The sequence below is a fragment of the Xenopus laevis genome, chromosome 5L (genome assembly GCF_017654675.1).
Source record: "Xenopus laevis strain J_2021 chromosome 5L, Xenopus_laevis_v10.1, whole genome shotgun sequence".
Classification (NCBI taxonomy): Eukaryota; Metazoa; Chordata; class Amphibia; order Anura; family Pipidae; genus Xenopus; species Xenopus laevis.
In genome coordinates, this window is record NC_054379.1 from 138,754,375 (window position 1) to 138,775,061 (window position 20,687).

At 40.3% G+C, this 20,687-nt stretch overlaps 1 protein-coding gene across 4 annotated transcripts in view; it reads right to left on the minus strand.

Moving 5' to 3' along the window:
- Positions 1 to 85: 85 nt before the first annotated feature.
- pid1.L (phosphotyrosine interaction domain containing 1 L homeolog) overlaps positions 86 to 20,687 on the minus strand; it is a 62,232-nt gene continuing 41,630 nt past the window's right edge. For 3 of the 4 annotated variants that reach the window (XM_018262161.2, XM_041562345.1, XM_041562344.1), the window contains exons 2-3: positions 19,223 to 19,369; positions 86 to 734 (exon numbers count right to left, since the gene is read on the minus strand). In XM_018262161.2, the coding sequence (XP_018117650.1) occupies positions 258 to 734; positions 19,223 to 19,369 (624 nt within the window). In that variant the 3' untranslated portion in view covers positions 86 to 257. 4 annotated transcript variants of the gene reach the window in all.

The window sequence follows — 20,687 nt, forward strand, 5'->3', positions numbered from 1 at the left end:
AAAGGTCAGGCTTTGAATGGGCACTGGAAGGAAGGAGGTAATTAGGGGGAAAGGGTGGTGGGGGAAAAAAGATGGAGTTGTCACATTTTTGGGAAAGCAGCACTGTAATGGACACTTTAATGTTGCATCGATATAGGTGCATTTTCCTGTAGGATGCTGGCCAGATAATGTCCTCTAGTCCCACTCCTGATATAGACCATTCACCAGCTGCTGCTGCTGCTTCACACTGTTGATGCCTTCCCCAGAAAAAGAAAAGTTCAACCATCATCAGACTCGAATCCCTGGGACACCTCCTCCGAGGAGCTATCTCTGTGGATTCGTCCGTCACTCCTCATGCTCTGGAAGGTCTTCTTAAATGCCACCATCATGGCATGTGCCAGCTTTTTAGCTTCTAACTTGCTCTCGCACTCCACAGCATGACAATCCATCTGGAAGCTCAGATCATCGTTGATTTCTCTGTATACCCAGGCAAAGATGTTGGGGCTCACGTTGTGATCGGCTGTACAATAGGCTATGCGCGCCACTTGGAAAGTATCCATGTGGACAGTAGCTTCACCCTTTAGGTCCTGGTGGTGAAGCCGTACCTGGAAGGGGCGGATTTCGAGGAGAGCATTCGAGGGGAAAACATCTTCCCGGGCAAGGGTATGCTTCTTCCACAATTCAATCACTGGCTGCTCTGTGCATCCTGAAGAAAACTGACCTCCGGTGGTGGAGACATTCCCCAGATACGTCACCTGGAAGACAAAAATCATCAATTTAGACCTTAATGTAGATGGACATCTTTGTGAAAACCAAACTCTACAATACTCTAGGTTAAAGGGATTCTGTCATGATTTTTATGGTGTATTTTTTATAGGGATGTACCGAATCCACTATTTTGGATTCGGCTGAACCCCTGAATCCTTCGCGAAAGATTCGGCCGAATACCGAACTGAATCTATGCAAATTAGGGTTGGGAAGGGGAAAACATTTTTTCCGACTTTGTTTTGTGACAAAAAGTCACATGATTTTCCTCCCTGTCCCTAATTTGCATATGCAAATTAGGATTCTGATTGTCCGAATCCGAATCCTGCTGAAAAAGGCCAAATCCTGGCCAAATCCCAAACAGAATCCTGGATTCGGCGCATGCCTACTTTTTTATTTCTAAATTACACTGTTTACACAGCAAATAATTCACTCTACAATATCAAATTTAATTCTTGAACCAGCAAGTGTATTTTTTTAGTTGTAATATTGGTGTGTAGGCAGCCATCTCAGGTCATTTGCCTGGTCATGTGCTTTCAGAAAGAGCCAGCACTTTCTGGCAGGCTGTTGTATCTACTACTCAATGTAACTGAATGTGTCGCAGTGGGACCTGGATTTTACTATTGAGTGCTGTTCTTAGATCTACCAGGCAGCTGCTATCTTGTGCTAGGGAGCTGCTATATGGTTACCTTCCCATTGTTCTGTTGTTAGGCTGCTGAGGGGGAGGGATGTGATATCACTCCAACCTGCAGTAGAGCAGTAAAGAGTGACTGAAGTCTATCAGAGCACAAGTCACATGACTGGGGGCAGCTTGGAAACGGACAATATGTCTAGCCCATGTCAGATTTCCAAATCAAATACAAAAAAAAAAACCTGTTTGTTCTTTTGAGAAACTGATTTCAGTGCAGAGTTCTGCTGAAGCAGCACTTTTAAATGATGCGTTTTGATGGTATCTCTTTAAGAAAAAATGCTATTGTACGGACAGTCACAAACATGCACACATCAAACAGTGGCATGCAACGCTCTATTTAGGCATATTAATGAATAATAGAATACATGAGGACACAGCTAACGATTCCAATCAGATGTTTGGGCAGTGGAAGAAGAGCTGACAGAGGTGAGGTGACAGAAAAGCTGACAGTTTAGAGTAGTTGCTATATCTCTCATATGGGAGGTGACAGTGGGATATTCACTTACACACATAGGGGTTAAATTTGACCCAATTGTGGTTACCATTAGCAACCATTCAGTGCTGACTGGTTGTTGTGGATGACTGGTGAGATTTAGCACCTATGGGAGGTGTAAAAGAGGACGACTTGATTATTTTACAAAGTTGATGGGTGAGAAGTGTTCTCAAAGGTTGAGGTGAAATCATGTATTTTGCACAAGAGAGGTGGGACTGAAAAAAAAACGATTTAATAAAAAGGGAGGTGTTCTTGCCAGAAGAGCTGATACAAGTGAGGTGACATTGGGAGAAGATCTGACACTGAGTTTTACAGAGAGGGAGGGAAGAGAGTAGGAGCAGAACTCACAATATTCTGAGCGGAGGTTACAGTTTAATAAATGTAATGAATTTCCTCTCATCTTTTTGTTTAAAGGGGTTGTTCAACTTTACATAACTAGTTGTTTTCAGATAGATCACTAGAAATAACGACTTTTTCCAATTACTTTCTATTTTCTATGTGTGACCGTTTTTATAATATTGAAGTGTAAAGTGTCATTTTTCACCTTCTGAAGCAGCTCTGGGAGGAGGGGGTCGCCGACCCTGTAAACTGATCTAAATTGAAACATTTAGTTGATACATTTCTTATCTTTGTCCCTACTGAGCAGAATCTCTGAGTTTCATTACAGGCACTAATACTCCAGAGATGCTGCTGAGAAATGGATCAACTAAATGTTACAAAATTATAACAGTTCAGAGTCTGCACCTGAATTACTGAGCTGCCAGACTCAAACACCAGAGACACGAACATTCAACTTTAAACTTAGATTTTAGAAAAACAGTAAAAAAAAATAACGAAAGTAATTGAAAAAAGTCTTTATTTTTGGGGGACGATCTGAAAACAACTGAACTGAAAAAAGTGTTTGGAACCCCTTTAAGTATCCCCTAATTTTTATTATTTGTTTGCAAATTTTTTACTCCATTTCTGTATTTCAAGAATACCGCTTTACGGATGATAACCGCAAGCTGTAGCTTTTCATGGAGACCGGCATAATCTGTCCCTCTGAACGGAGTAAGCAAACTTGGCATGAAACTAGCTAATGACAATTTAAATTCCTCTGGTTTCCTCTTAAGCAATCGGGTTGCGCTGTCTGTATGAGACTCCACTGGGTCCCAGGGAAGAAGCTGTCCTGCTGCTGCTGCTGCTGGTGAGATATATATACACGACTTTGGCTGCAGCACAAAACCAAGAGGCCCCAGACATTCCACTGACTGAGGGAATACAAGGGGCTTCATTTAACTGTTACTCACATCAGCGAAGAACACTCACTGCTATTTTCCACTTTATAAAAAAAACAACTGCTTATTTAACTTCTCCCCTGCAAGCTGGAAACATCTCCTCCACTCCGGTCTGGCAATAGGCTGTAAAGTCTTACACCTCACTTCATCCCAACCCCATTCTCATACAGGCCCATCTCCTTCCAAAAGAGGGTTTTCTTAGTGGCATCTTCTGCCTACTAACCTTCTAATACAGCAGCCCTAGACCTCACGGCTGATGGATTTCATATAGGACAGTAGCAATTCAATTACTGTTCAATATAAAAATAAAAACTGGGTAAATAGATAGTCTGTGCAAAATAAAAGATGTTTCTAATATGGTTAGTAAGTCGGCATCTTATTGGGCTTGTATGGGACCCTCTCACAGGTTTCCGCTAGGGATGCACCAAATCTACTTTTTGGGTTTCAGCTGAATCCCTGAATCCATCGTGAAAGATTCGGCCGAATACAGAACCAAATACTAATTTGCATATGCAAATAAGGGGTGGGAAAGGAAAAGGTGGGGAAAATGTTTTTTTTTCACTTTTTTGTGACAAAAAGTCACGTGATTTCCCTTCCCACACCTAATTTACATATGCAAATTAGGATTCAGTTCAGCCATGCACAACGATTCGGCCGAATCCTGCTGAAAAAGGCCAAATCCTGAACCGAATCCTGGTGCATCCCTAGTTTCCACGATAGAAACAATATCTGTCCATGTCGATCGGACAGGGTTAAAAATTACATTGGATCAAGGACTGCATCAGCTGGTTAATGCGGCCCTCTATCCGACCTCTCGTATTCTTCTCATTGTGATCCGATTGTTGGGCCCTAGGACCTACGATCGGATCAGCCCGATATCACCCACCTCATATCGGGGGGGGGGGGGCGTCGCCAAACAAGCGAATCCCCCTATGTATGGCCAGCTTTAAACAAGGGTTCATGAAAATATAAGCAAAACAAAATCTCTTTTACTATACTCTTTTACTAACTCATATATGTACAACGAAAAGCTTTGGGATGAAAAGGTTCTCACTGCAACTTTTCAATGGGTAATGGATCTCTGGGTTCTGCTGGGCAAATACGAGAGGAAAAGTTTAAATTTAATCAGATTCACCCTCCCAGTTTAGCTAAAGATAAAGATACGCAAAAGAAACCTAAAAACTTTCTGCAATCCATGGGAAGTGCAAAACAATCGTTATGGTTTCTTTCTATGTTTAGGTGTTTAAGTACAGGGATCCCCCAACCTTTTTTTTCTACCTGTGAGCCACATTCAAATGTAAAAAGATTTGGGGAGCAACACAAGCATGAAAAAGGTTAATGGGGATGTTAAATAAGGGCTGTGACTGGCTATATGATAGTCCCTGTGTGAACCCGTCAGCCTTTATGAGTCTCTGTTTGGCAATACACCTGGTTTTTATGCACCAAAACTTGCCTCCAAGCCAGGAATTCAAAAATAAGCTCCTGCTTTGAGGCCACTGGGAGCAACATCCAAGGGGTTGGTGAGTTACATGTTGCACACGAGCCACTGGTTGGGGATCAGTGATCTAGTAGATCAGGCATTTCAGCTCACAGAAGTGCCTACTATTGGTCCCAAGCATTCCTTGTACTAGATGCCGGATATCTAGTATAAGTAATTCTAAGGGTAAGGGCACACGGGCAGATTTGGGGAGATCAGTCGCCCAGGCGACAAATCGCTTCTCCGGGATGACAGTCCCAGCGGGATGGCACTCGCGGTACTTCGTTTTCTGAAGTCGCCCGAAGTTGCACTAACCCAATCACAATGGCACATTGTAACTCTTCAGAGAGTAATCACAATAACTACAAAGCAATGACACCTCTGTGAATTTCAGATGTCACCTCTCTGAAGAGTTACAATGTGCCATTGTGATTGGATTAGTGGAAGAGTTTATATGCAGAGGATTTCTCACACCAGTCAGTTGAACCGAAGAAGCTGCTCGGATGAGTAGTGAAACGTCTTCAATGATTACTCAGCAAGTCCAGTTGTTTTTAGAATTACTTATACTAGATATACCATGACCTGGATGAATGAAAATCTTCATAGTCATAGATGCTGGATACTAGATGCTGTGCCTGTAATATTGTTTTGTAGGAGTCAAACAGGTTTCATTGGGAGCCACACATGTGCCAACGCTGGTACATTGAGAGACAACTACTAAGATGGCAGAAAATGTATGACTTAAACAACCAACAAGACGACATGAAAATGAGTGAATGAAATGGTTTAGTGTTATCTTATAAATTACCCTCAATATGTTCAGATGTATTAGACCATTTAGTGAAACAACCAATCCCCTCCATGGGAGTGACAAGTTATTGGCCAAAGCATCAGCAGATGTTGCCTATTTAGGTATCAGTCCCCCACACAGACCATATAAACATCAGTAAGAACTACCTATAGTACAAAAATGAACTGTACTTTTAAAAAAGGTTTCTGTGAGGGACATAAAAGTGTTGCTTGCCTGCTCCACCACTGAAGGAAATGCAAAAAAGAACAAGGGAAACCAACTCACAGTAACAAAAAAAAAAAACATGAAAGAACCCACCCAATAAAATTTGCAAAACAGAAAGACACAAACAAAACAAATAATCTAGCATGAAAATGCCAGTTTCTGCCTGAAAAATCTGACATAGAACATATGGTCATTAAAGGAACAGCAACACCAAAAAACAAAAGCGTTTAAAAGTAATTAACATATAACATATGGTTAGGGTTGCCACCCAGCTGGTATTTTACCGGCCTAGCCGGTAAAACACCTGCCAAGGCCGGAATTACAAATTTACCGGCAATGTAGCTGCCGGTAAATTTGTAATACACATAACAAAAGCCCGTGGCCTGCCCCCACACTCACCTTTTTTGCCGGCTTCTTGCCAATCGCAGCGCCGAGGCTCCGCCCCTTGATGTCACAATCCTCCCCAGCCAATCACACGCCATGGCTCTGCCCCTTTTGATGTCACGGCCCGCCCCTTTGAAGTCACGACCCGCCCCTTTGTTTACACCCCTCCATTGGCTGGTGGAACTTTTATTAAAAGGTGGCAACCCTACATATGGTTAATATGCACTGGTAAAACTGGTGTGTTTGCTTCAGAAAGACTAATATAGTTTATATAAACAAGCTGCTGTGTAGCCATAGGGGCAGCTATTCAAGCTGTAGTATACAATGGGATTCTTCAGAATGTATCTGTGATCTACTGTATATCCTGTGCTTGAATAGCTGCCCACATGGCTACACAGCAGCTTATTTATATAAACTATAGTAGTCTTTCTGAAGCAAACACATCAGTTTTACCCGTAAAGGGCAACAGTATATTATATTGTCATTGCTTTAAAACACTTACATTTTTGATGTTACTGTTCCTTTAAAGGCCATGCTTACCATATTTTCTTTGGCCTAAAATAGTCCATAGGAAGCAACATGCTATGCCGGTTTTTGGCCGAGAACTGCATGAAAATAAGTATCTTTGGTTGATTTTCATTACAAATATGGTGGGGGTGAGGTGAATTCACCGATTGTAGGGATTAAGACTTTTAGGGAATGAAGCACACCCATTTTATAACAACAACTAGTGCTGCACACATACACAACACACACATACATAAGCATTGTGTTCAACTCTATCAGATATTGAAAGCCACTTGTCTATTTCTAGTTTCCTTTCACCGTGAATATTTATTGTACAGATAAGAGAAGTTAGGAGCAGAACACAAAGTACTCCCCCCTACACGACTTGTGAAATCAAAACAAGTCACATCCGCTCATAAACCAGAGACACTCAAGCCTGAAAAATGCAGATGTTGGTCCAGTTTCCATTGCTCATCTTCTTGTCCAGCAGCCACTGGTGCCAACTGCCAGATTCCACTAAACTGGGCCTATTTTTGGCATGGAATGGGTTACAGGCAGGACCAGATATTTGGCTCTGTTAGCATATACCACCAAACCACTCTGTAGAGTATAAAACCAAAACATCTGCTAGGGGCTCCCGAGAATCAAAATATTTTGGCATCTAGACGCACTCACATGCCCCTGTTAACCCTACTGACGCAGGACACCATGCATTGTGAGAGCCAAGGGATTAAACCTACACCAGTTGAAGAATATGTGTATATGCTGTCAGATACACGTGAATTCAAATACATACTGTAACCAAGCTAATTAATAGTGCACCATATTAACAGCAGCACAGCCTTTTAGCCTTTCATCAGCTTGTGCCACAGGTTTGACTGGCTACTTGCCCACATTATGGCCAGCTGATCAACAGGTCAGTATACCAATTGGATATTTGCTTGATGAGAATTAGAAAGATCCTGTAGACTTGGACATATTGGGCCTAACACAGATAGACTTTGGGGCAGTTTTAATAGAAATTGCCCAAACTGGATGGGTACTCACTTTTATGCCCAAATTCCAAACACCCTTATGTATTTATGCCCTGTAATTAACAGATGAGAGAGTCACAAATGTGTCCAAGGCATTATGCAATATAAAGTTTGCAGCACTTTGCTTATCAATAGCAACCAATCAGCAGTCAGCATTTCTTGGTGATTTGTTTAAAAGCAAGTATCTATGGGTTACTGCTCCTGGGAAAACATTGCGCCATTTATTACATATGTGGGTCTAGAGTCTTGGCTGAAAGAGAGCCGACAGATTCAATGGTACATGAATATATAATGAAATATTTGGCTTTACGGCCACTCTACTTTTAGTATGACATAGCCAGCAGTATTCTCAGACCACTTGCAATTAGGCTTCTATTTTTTGTTGTTGTGGTTCTAAAATATGTACTTTTTTGGTTCTCCAAATCTCAGGCTTGGATCTTCAACTGCTATTCTGTCGACTGAAGTTAATCACCCTAGAACCATGCAGCCATTTGCAGGGCCCCGCCTATTACAGTTAAAAGACCACACAGACATCAGCGTTAAAAAAAAGGTAACCTCCCCCCACACACGTTATAAAAAGCTATTGGTGAACATGGCCCCCGTAAACATTTTTTTTTTTAAAAACCATTGGTGCCAGGGCCCCTCTTACAAGTTAAAAAAAATTGGGGCCCAAAAGATGATTTAAAAAAAAAAAAAACAACATTGGTGCCAGGGCCCCTCTTACAAGTTAAAAAAAATTGGGGCCCAAAAGATGATTTAAAAAAAAAACCAAAACATTGGTGGCAGGGGCCTATAGAGTATTAAAATAATACATTGGTGGCCAGGGGATTAAAAAATAAATAAAAAAAACACACATTGGTGTTCAGAGGAGGCGGCATGGCTTTGGCGCTGTCAAGGGGGGCCTTGCTCTTTTGAAAAGCTCAGCACTGCCGGGCCCTTCAGGTCTGGGCCCGATACAAATGTACCCCCTGTGCCCCCTGATGGTGGCCCTGGCCGTTTGGAAATCAGAAGATGAATCAGAAATGAAACAAAGTGGGAGCGAGTCCAAGATGGCGGCGTGACAAGTCAGATTTCTCCGAGCTCCGGTTCCCCTTCTCAGCATCCGACACAATAACCTTCACAGAACTGCTCTAAATGAACCCTGTGATTGCCTCCCACACTGCGCACAGTATAGACATGGGGAGAAGTGATCAGAAGACCCAACACGAGCCTTCCAACAGGCTGGATCAATATCTCTCCTCTTCACAAAATGGTGGCGGTATCAAGCAGGGCGCAAAGGGACCCGTGGCCCTGACTTCCTCCAGCAGCACCCCACTAGTACTAGAACTAGCTGGAAATAAAGAGGGGCAAATTCACTAACCTGCGGAAATTCGCTAGCAACAACTTCGCTCACATCGCCAGGCGAAAATTCGCCAGGACAACGCTAATTTACCAACATGCAAAGTTGTGTCCACGGCGCTGAAGGATGGCAAAGTTCCGCTAGCATTAATTCAGCAAGCAAAACGAAGTTGCGCTATCGTTGGCTAATTTGCATACGGCAAGAAGTTAAATTTCAATCAACGTAAATGTTGCAGCAAATACATTACACTACACAAGCCCGGGGAACCTTAAAAAAATAAAATTGTTATATTGCCCTACACATGAGCCCAGTGTATAGTTTATGTGCCAAATGTTAGGAAATGTAGGGGGAAGTCGGGTACCCTAAAAAAAAAATACGATCTTTTGCAGCCTATATCTCCCGAAAAAATGAAAAGTCGCCAGTGTTTTTTGGGACTTTTCAAATTTTTTTTGAGGAACTCCTATCTATTTATTGCTATTCTATTCTCTATTCGCCTGGTCTGAGGTGGTGAAGGCAAGTCTGGCGCAAGAGGTAACATTCAGTAAAATCCGCATCTTAGTGAATTTGCGTAAAGTCCATTTGCCAGAGTGACAATTCGCCTGGCTTTAGAGTGCGAAGTAGCGCTAGAGTCTATCTCTTTTGCTAGCGAATTTACACCAGTGCCTGTTAGTAAATCGGCAAATGATGTCACGCTGGCGAATTTTCACCATCGTTAGTCAATTCGCCCTTTAGTAAATTTGCCCCAGAGGAACCCACAATGCTGCAGCTCCTCACAGCCATCAACAGCAATACAGTAACAAACCAAACAAGCACTGCTACAGCGCTGCTTACACTAAATACAAAAATTCAATTCAGCGGCAGAAGGATTTTCAGACCTACACAAGAAATCTCAGAGCCTAGCACTTTTCCAGCTCTTCCATTAATATTCTCCCCAGTCAACACTTATCTTCCATATTTTAATGCTGAACCCGAGCCACATCCAGCCTTCCTCTCCCCCCGAGTCTCACTGTGTGTGCAGACAGCTGTGTGGAGGGCCAAAGAAAGCAATGCAAGATCTGAGCCTTGTCCTTGGCAGAGTTCATGGCACTGGTTACTCCAATATCATCTAGTGAATGAATAGACTTTACATTAATACTGTAAGAACCCCGAATACATTTGGAGAATGCAAGCACTGTGGATGCAGCAGAGTACAAGAACGGTATATGTGTTGTGTCCAGTAATGTGTGAGAAAAGAAACCCGCAGTACAGATATTACATACAGATAATTAGTGGTATGTGCGGGGTAATGGTTTTGTATTTAAAGGACAAGGAAAGTTAAACTAAAGAAGTAGCTAGAAATGTTGTACATGATGTTTTTTGTGCTTCTGTACCAGCCCAAGGCAACCTCATCCCTTTAGCAGTAAAGATCTGTGTCTCTAAAGATGCCCCAGTAGCTCCCCATCTTCTTTTCTGCTGATTCACTGCACATGCTCTGTGCTGCTGTCACTTACTGAGCTTAGGGACCCACTCACAATATACAGTACACATAGAATAGAAATGTCACTATATAATTAATACATGGCAGCACAGAAACCAGTGCAATTAGCATCAGAATGTAATAATCAGCCCTGTAGCATCAGCTTATATTACAGACAAACCTCATTTTCGGTTTGATAATTTGCGACGACCCTTACGATTAGCTTCTCAACAGCTGCTCAGAGCCCACTGATCATGTGAGTGTCGCAGACACTTTACAAGATGGTGACCCCCTGTGACAAGTTTGAAGTCCTGGATCATTGCTGCTATTGACAAGCTGAAACTTTAGACTGGTGCAATAAGTTCAGTATATACAATATGGCATTTTTAGCCCTATTCATTTTTAGGGTTTAGTTCTCCTAAGGACACATACCTTCAAGCTTATTGCAACCTCACTATTTTTCAGTGGAACTGCTTATACCTCAGACACGGACCCTCTCACCCCACTATGGAATAATCAGGAGTAACCCATAATTGCTAAACCAGGATAATTTAGAGTCCCATAAAGACATTGGTTAAACTTCCATAGGCTCCGCTGCTCCCTCTACTCTACCCATAAGCGTAACAGACTCTCGCTTTCTCGCTTTCTACCCACCCGTTTCTATAGTACCTCTACCCTAAAGGGCATACCAATGGTCTTATTACCAAATTGTATGCCAGATTAATACTGGATGTGCACAGGGATGCTGTGGAAATAAATGGATATAATTCTGGATGAGGAGTAGCATGAGTCGCAAAAAGCTATACTAGTCTCCCCTAACAATAGGCTGTGCCTGATTCAGTTATATATTTTCTATAGGGCATATTATAGCCTGGTATGATTGCAACATATCAACACTGATATTCCAGATGTCTGTACAAGGTGTGCCTTAGAAAAGAAGGGACCTTTATTCCCATGATGTGGAGCTGTAGCAAGATCATGCAATACTGGGGAGAAATTGTGTCCACATTGGAATCAATAATTCAGGTCACGTTAAAACGAACCCCCAAATTGTGTATTTTAGCTGTGTTCCAATGACGAAATCTAAGCTACTACCAATCCCTGCTTCTACATGAGACTCTCTTGCAGGCAAAGAGATTAATCGCACAAAACTGGAGGAACCTAGCCACCCCTATTCACTCAAATGGGGTACGTCGTGCATATCTGTAGAATAGAACAATTTGTCAATATCAAAAGAGGAGTCCCAACCAAATTTTACAAAATTTGGGGCCCATGGCTGTCTAAATACCCTCTCAATCCACTAGGCAATGTGATGCAGGAATAACCTGAAATGTCTGTAATAAGCTATTAAGGGAATGTTTTTTATACACTTGTCTGTGCATTGTTGTGCCCCTATATACCAACACAATTTTGTCAAGATCAAATTGAACATTGCAAGTTACTATGTAACCATCGCCACTCATTGTTATTGACACTGTGCAACGTACCATGTTTTCCATCTGCGTTTACTCAATAAACTTAAAAAACAACAGACAAATATCTTGCCCTTTAAAAGAAGTACTTAAACTATGTCACAAAAAGGCCCTGTAAGAGAACTACCTAAACACTTTAATGTATGAAGCAAATACTCTTCACAAGCCATTGTTCAGTTTATTAAAGGGGTTGTTCACCTTCCAAACACTTTTCCATCTGAGTTGTTTTCAATCGTTTTCAATTTCTTTCCATTTTTTATTTTTTCCCATATTTCCAAAATTTAAATTTAAAGTTAATGTTCCACTTCCTGTCTCTGTAGTTTCAGTCTGGCAGCTCAGTAATTCAGGTTCAGATTCGGAACGGTTACAATTTTGATACATTAGTTGATACATTTCTCAGCAGCATCTGTGGAATATTAGCAACTATTGTATCAACAGCTGTCTTTAAAAAAAACTCAAGGTAGAGTCCTGTGCGGAACCAATTTGTTAAACCCGAACCCGACCCCCATCCGATTGGACCAGCTAAACGACCCACAAGTACCTTATCCGCAACCCGATCCGCTGACCATCAAGAAATAGGAAGTGCTGTTATTGTAAACCGGAAGTGACCTCTTAGAAGTAGGTGTGATCAGAAAAAAAGGAGTAAAACAGGAAGTGCTGTCAATGTAAACCAGAAGTGACATCATTAGAAGTAGGCGTGATCAGAAAAAAAAAGAAAAAAAAGAGTAAAACTCGCTATCGAGAAGACCAGCAACCCGACCTGCGTCTATACCCACTCCCGAAACTTCTACCTGCATCCCGCAGGATACCGCATAAGACATAAGAAGGTGAAAAACGAAAAAGTGTAAACTTCAATATTAAAAACACGACCACAAATAGAAGGTAACTGAAATTTTTTTTTTAATTTCTGACGAACTATCTGAAAATAACTAAACTAAAAATAAATAAAAAAAAAGTGTTGGAAGGTGAACAACCCCCTTAAAGGGGTGGTTCAACTTTAAGTTAACTTTTAGTATGTTAAAGAATGGCTAATTCTAAGCAATGTTTCCATTGGCCTTCATTTTTTCTTTATTATAGTTTTGAATTATTTGCCTTCTTCTTCTGACTTTTTCAAGCTTTCATATGGGAGTCACCGGCCCCTTCTAAAAACAAATGCTCTGTAAGGCTACACATTTATGGTTATTGCTACTTTTCATAACTCATCTTTACATTCAGGCCTCTCCTATTCTTAATACAGTCTTTTATTCTAATCAGTGCATGGTTGCTAGGGTAATTTGGACCCTAGCAACCAGATTGCTGAAATTGCAAACTGGAGAGCTGCTGAATAAAAAGCTAAATAACTGAACAACCAAAAATAATAAAAACAGAAAACCAATTGCAAATTGTCTCAGAATATCACTCTTCACATCATACTTAAAACTAAATTTAAAGGTGAACAACCCCTTTACGCTTACTTTACTAACAAGTCACCAAGTGGTCAGATCTCTGCCCAATTTGGCCACCCAGGAGGTAATTAGTTGGGATTACGGCTATTTGTTTTCCTATCTTGAAAATCAGTTGAGATGAACAACATGCACAGGTTACTTAATAAAACTAGCTTTATTTAGTTAAACAAACCCTATGGTACAGGTGTTTATAAATGGCAGGGACACATCTCAAACAATTATTGCATTAAAGGGGGTTATCCCCCTTTAAACTATTAGTATGATGTTCTAAGACAATTTGCAACTGGGTTTTATTTTTTATTTGAGGTTTTTGAGTTTTTTTAGTAGCTCTTCAGTTTGCAGTTTCAGCAATCTGGTTGCTAGGATCCAAAATACCATAGCAACCATTAACCGCTTTGAATAAGAGACTGGAATATAAATAGGGGAGGGTCTGAATAGAAAGGTGAGTAATACAAATTAGTGACAACTATAAATGTGTAGCCTTTTAGAGCATTTGTTTTTAGATGGGGTCAGTGACCCCCCCATTTGAAAGGTGGAAAGAGTCATAACAAGGCAAATAAAAAAAACCTATGATGTACATATATGTACATAAAGTCTCAGTTTTGCGCTTATGCTTTACTGTATCAGGAGGAGAAGGGGATGTTGACCTAATTGTGGTATCTGTTGTGAGCTCATCCTATGAAAAATGCAGTCCTAAAGATGAATTGAAGGCAAGTCAACCTCTGGAATTTTTTCTAAACAATAGCTTGTCAACGGAACTGCAAAATTAAAGAACAGGATTAAATCTATTTGCATAAAGGCTTTCTCCTCAGCCCTTAGAAATTTGCAGTCAAATAACCTTCATCAGCTTCTGTCATTGAGCCCTTGTTCTCTCTGCATATAACCATATTTCTATTCCCTGAACCCATTGATTTTGTCTGATGGTATTAATTACCTGTTATTCATACTTGCTGGGAACAATTCATTAGTGCGCCTGTCACCGCATTTCATGCTTCAGAAGCTCTCAGAAACATCAATACTTGTACTAACTAATGAGAAAACTGCACTGAAACTGAAAAAGGCAGTAGGATTGGTTTATTTGTAGATTTATAAAGCAGCAAAACAAACTGCGATTGGGTATTTATTAGCTTTATGTAGAACAAAGATGCATAAACTCGAATGGGAATTTATCAGAATTGTTGGTCAGTACTGGAGGGGTTATTTTACCGAGGGTAGGATTGGCAGGGGGACTCAGGGAGGAATATATTTTATATGATAGAAATGGGAGTAGTGTCCGTGTGAGGAAGGTCATTGTAACTTATTAAAATATATCTAAAGTGCCAACATGTTGCTCAGTGCTGTACAATAAATGGGTGTATATACTGAACATACAGAAACAGCCAATAACCATAACAAGAGTTAAAGAGTTTCCTGCTTACAATCTAAAAGAAGAGGGGGTATGATGGGGTGGGAAAGATCAGGAGCAAGGTAAGAGATGTGTCATAACATTTAACTCGGAGTTCCATGACCTGTATAAAAACACTCGGCCTTCGGCCTCGTGTTTTTATATGGTCATGAAACTCCTCGGTAACTTATAATATCCTTATACTTTATTCACTATATTATTATATATATATTTACACACAAACAAACACAAAAGGGCTCAAGCGCACACCTACAAAAGATATACCCGGGTGCAAATCGGAAAAAAAAACACACAGTAACTAGATGCTGATGCACATCATGATTTTTCAATTAAACAGCTCACTTTATTGAATCGATGTTTTGGTCCACGTCAGGGAACTTTATCAAGATATATATCAGCAGGTAATATAATAAATGGGTAAGGAGTATGGAGCTTAGATGTGAAAAAACAAAGACTGTGTAAACTGAGGTATGGACTAAGTACCCTAATTGGGGCTAAAACCTTGCTGTAAAGAGCAGAACTTGTGTGGCCAGTCTGCCAGTGAGCAGCCGCTTCTGGTTAATACCAAATAAAGAAATTGAGCAGCACTAACGGAATACTTCTTCATTAGCTGCAACAGAATCGGTTATAGGAAGCCATGACACCTGATGTGTTTCAGCTACGCCCCTTGTCATAGGCGCTTGGAGTTTGAGTGGCCATTTGTTATATGTTCCGTTTAATGAACACAACTGTTGCTTTTGTTAACAGTTAAGTCTGTCTTGAATGTTGCTGCATTTCTACGTTAAGAAGTTATTGCTGAGGTTAGGAGAATTCCCACAATTCATATATGTATGTATGTATGTATTTATAGTATATATGTGTGTGAGTGTATGTGTGCACAATACACTGTTTAATATGCTGCCACTGGAGAGTCAGCAACTGAGTTTGCCTGGACAGCAACTTATTGTAAACAGTGCCTTTCTCACTAGAATATCCAAACATTTGCATATGTTTGGCAGCTCTGTGCATCTATATGGCACTTGTTAACCACCCCAAGAAAGCCTTCTGGCCTGTCACTTGGGTTTTTTCCTTTGAATATACCACCTTACCAATTATCCTTGCAAAGCCTGGCAACTTTATTCTATCTCCACCTAATGGCATACAGACATGGGATACTCCAACCTTTTGTGTGAGTCAATGCAAATATGGCACTTCTTTGCAGCCAAGTTAACTTAGTGTGTACCAATGGGATACATTAGCATGTAATACTAGCCCACTGATCTCTAGGAACAACTATAATGATACCAGGATCATCCAGTTGAACAAGATTAACACAGAATAGAGTAAGCGGTTTGTGCCATTTAGCTCAAAGTCAGAACAAACTTTTAAACAAAAAAAAAACTGTTTAGGCTATGTCTGTCTGAAACATTAAGCATGTCGACATCTGAATACCAAAGTTTATATACATTTACCCCGGGGCCTTCCATTAATGGAATGGTATGCCTGCTGTCGGTCTATGGGGCTGTTCTAATTTTGCTCAGTTTTTCCAGTTTGTTGTTATTGTTGTCTGTGGATAAACCAAGACAAGCAGTATGACATATGTATAAATGTAAATAAACACAAGGCAAATATTGTGAGTGCTCGAGGAACTGTGCACTCTTTTAGGGCAGAGACACATCATAATGCTGCTATTTCGGGAGATACACTTGCCCATCGACAAATCGCTTCTTCTTTGGGCGACTAATGTCCCCAACTGCCTTCCTACCAGCTAGGATGTAAATCGCTGGGGGCATGGCACTCGGAACGCTTCGTTTTCCGAAATTGCCTCACGGTGAAACTTCGGGCGACTTCGGAAAGCCGAGGCGATCAGACTTTAATCCCGCTGGCGATTTACATTCTAGCCAGTGGGAAGGCAGTTCGGGAGATTAGTCGCCCGAAGAAGAAGAAATGGGCGACTAATCTCCCAAAATAGCAGTGAGTGTCTCTGCCCTTAGAGTGCAACTAAAACCCTCAACAAAGAGTACTGCTACCTGTTGGACTTAGAGTTCATGTCTGCAGGTACCACTGTTTTTGCAGCAATGCTACATGCCCTCTGTGCAACCTTGTGTTTTGGCAGTCAGTCGTCTGACATGAGATCTGCCATAGAATGCTTGCAGGATTTAGTCCAGTAACTCTGTAACAGAAGAATTCACTCCAATAAAAATGTTGCTATAAGCAAATATTTCAATTCAGCGCTCAGTTTACCTCAATTTTCCATTTAGGATGACTTGAACTGGGACAAATCATCGGACATGGCAGCCAAGTAAGGAGGAGGAATGGCTTTAAAATGTGGGGTGTGGGGGAGGGAGGATAAAAAGAAAATTTAGAATGGACTTGAACTAGAAAAAATGCTGTGACATGGCAGCCAAGCAATGAGAAATAATAGATTTGTGTGTGGGTAGCAGGGAAGCTGCCAAAATGCAACATTCAAAAGGATGCTACATACATATGGACACATTCATATAATGCAAGGTTATCATTCTATATTTATTCTATTTTAACAATACAGGTATAAGACCTGTTATCCAAAATAATTGGGGTTTTCCAGAGAACGGATCTTCCTACCTTAAGTCTATAAGAAAATCATGTTAACACTAAGTTTATGTTGGCTGGTTTTGCTTCCAATGAGGATTCATTATAGCTAAGTTGGGATCAAGTACAAGGTACTGTTTTATTATTATAGAGAAAAGGGAAATCATTTTTTTAAAATGTGGATTATTTGTATAAAATGGAGTCCATAGGAGAAAGCCTATCCATAATTCAGAGCTTTCTGGATAACGGGTCCCCATACCTGTATAACTAAAGTGCAAGTGTTTCATGTAAGGCTACAAGGCTAGTGAAACACTGGGTAAGTCTTAAAGGAACAGTTCAGTGTGAAATAAAAACTGTGTAAATAGATAGGCTGTGCAAAAAAAAAAAAATCTTTCTAATATAGTTAGTTGTAATGTATAAAGGCTGGAGTGACTGAATGTGACTGAATGTCTAATATAATTGCCAGAATCCAACTTCCTGCTTTTCAGCTCTATAACTCTGAGTTAGTCAGCGACTTGAAGGGGGGGCCACATGGTACATTTCTGTTCAGTGAGTTTGCAATTGATCCTCAGCATTCAGCTCAGATTCAAAAGCAACAGATATTACCCATGTGCCCCCCCCCCAAGTCTCTGATTGGTTACTGCCTGGTAAACAGGGTAACCAGTCAATTTTGAACAGCAGGAAGTAGTGTTCTGGCTATTATGTTACACACCCAGTCACGCCAGCCTTTATACATTACATTTTTGGCTAACTAACTATATTAGAACATTTTTTTATTTTGGACAGCCTATCTATTTACCCAGTTTTAATTTTTGAACAATTCCCTTAAGGCCTAACACACAAAGGTTAACTAAACTGGCTATACATAGTACCTTACAAGGGCCGGTGGATTTATCTATAAATCATAACTGAATACCTGCCTGCATAGGGGTGCCTTAAAGTGGACCTGTCACCCGACATAATAAGCTGTATAATAAAAGTCCTTTTCAAATTAAACATGAAATCCTAATTCTTTTTTTTTTTTTATTAAAGCGTTCGTAGCTGTGGTAAACTCATTTACAAATCTCAGCTGTCAATCAAATATTGCCTGCCCCTCCTCTATGCCTTAGGCAATTACTTTCACTTTCCATTTAGCACTTACTAGATATTATTGCACTTCCCATATCCCCCCCACTATCTTCACCATTTAATTGTGTAGCCAGTGCATGGGGATGGGGATGGACATCAGGTCCCCCATTCTGGTGCACAAACAAGATTCTGAGACGAAGCAAGGCTTGAATTAATAACAGTGTCCACAATATGGCGCCTGCCTGCTTGCTATAATTATGAGTTCACAGACCGAACAAAACAAGATTCAAATAATTTATACAGTGTTATTAAAGTTTATTTTGCTTGTCTAATGTCATAAAATAGTATTTGGAATATTTTTTTTGGGCGACAGGTCCCCTTTATAGAGGAAGTTTATCTTTAAATAAGTATGCTATATTAAATTGGTATGCTATAGACTGGTCTGTTCATAGCAACTTTATGGCAGATGTTCGTTTTTTTTATTTTTTATTTTAATGTTTTTTTTAACCAATTTGCGTTTTCCATATTGCAATTTAAAAATGCAATCTGATTGCTGGGGTCATTGACCCAGCAACCAAAAAAACGGATGATAGTGCCTATTCATTATAGTATTATTATTATCGTGTATTTTTATAGTGCAGCGCTTTAAAATAAATGTGTTTATACAAAGAAATCACATGAAGTACATGCATAGAGCATACAGAATTACATACATAGCTACCAGTAACAAACTAGTACAAAAGGTGCGGGAAGCCCTGGGCAAAAGAGCTTACAATCTAAAAGGGGAAGGGACAACAACTACCTAGTTTTAGTCCTACCCATATAACACTAAGTATCCATTGAAGAGAGTTTCGCAGCTTAGTACCTTGCACCCCGTATGAGGTCGGGTCTTCATAAGTGGTGTTGTGGTGCAAAGTTCAATGTCTTCAGGCTCGTGGAAGATCACAGCTGGAAGGGGCTCCTTATGAAGGGTTAACACGTTCAGCTTGGACTTTATCATGGTCTGGAAGTGCTGAGACAATTAAAAAAACAAAAAAAAAAAAACACAATAATACATTATAATTGGTACTGATCATTTCAAAAATATAATCCTTATTTTAACAGTTCCAGTTTACCAGTTAAATTTGTGCTCCAGCAAGATCAAATAATTCCGCACTAACTAAACAGTTCTTAGGAAACACAACCTGTTTCTACTCTAGTAGCCCGAACAAACAATCAAATGCACAAGAGGTCAATATGTGCTTACGACACAACAATGGCATTAAACATATCGCCCAGAATATTTCCTGCAATGCAATCGTGTTTTATTAAAATACTTCCCAATAGTACAAAGCGACTTCTGTTTTGTGCCCTTTGCCTTTGTATAAACATGTTGGTTTTGGAGGCATGGAGTTGACCCCAGACAGGGCAGAAAAGCTGCACTGCACAATCGGTATTTTCATAAGCCTCACTTTCTAAACCTTGTTTTGGTAGCCTCACATTAGGAACCCTTTTGCTTGGCTGCATGTTTCTGCATTTCTGTGACTTCCAGCACATGTTTTTCCAATTACCAGGAGGGGCTGAATACTCCAGCTAGACCCCTGGTTCCTGGAACTTAGCAGGACATGTGCAATAATCCAGGAGAATGTAAAATAGCCATTTTACTTGCCAAATCGATGCAGACTTTGCGTAAGACTTGGCATCTGGCAGCAATAAGGCGGAAAAGCAGCGCAGCTTCATGCTCCAAAATGCAGTTTATTAATGTGCTCGCTTTTTATTTCATGTTGTCTGCTCGAACACATCTGAAGAATGTATAAAACTTGAGACAAATAAAGCTCAGCTGGTTACCTTCCTCCAAATACCAGAGGCATATTATACTGAACTTAACATTTTTCTGAAACGCCACATGCTGGAGACACCTAGGGGTATATTTATCAAAGAGTGAAGTTAGAGATCGCCACAGTCCTCTAGAGTGAAATTCCACCTCTCTCCTTTCATTTGTATGGGATTTTGAAAGGCGTATTTATCAAAAGATGAACTTTCACCCATTGATAAATACTCTTTTAAAAATACCATAGATATGAATGGAGAGTGGCGTAATTTCGCTCTAGAGGACTGTGGAGATCTCTAACCCTTTGATAAATATACCACCTAGCATTTATCCTATGTATAAGGCATTACATTTAAAGGGCATGTAAAGGCAAAAAAATAAAATCTCATTTTTACTTTAATGAAAAAGAAACCTATCTCCAATATACTTTAATTAAAAAATGTGTACCGTTTTTATAAGAAACCTGACTGTATGCAGTGAAATTCTCCCTTCATTTACTGCTGTGGATAGGAATTGTCAG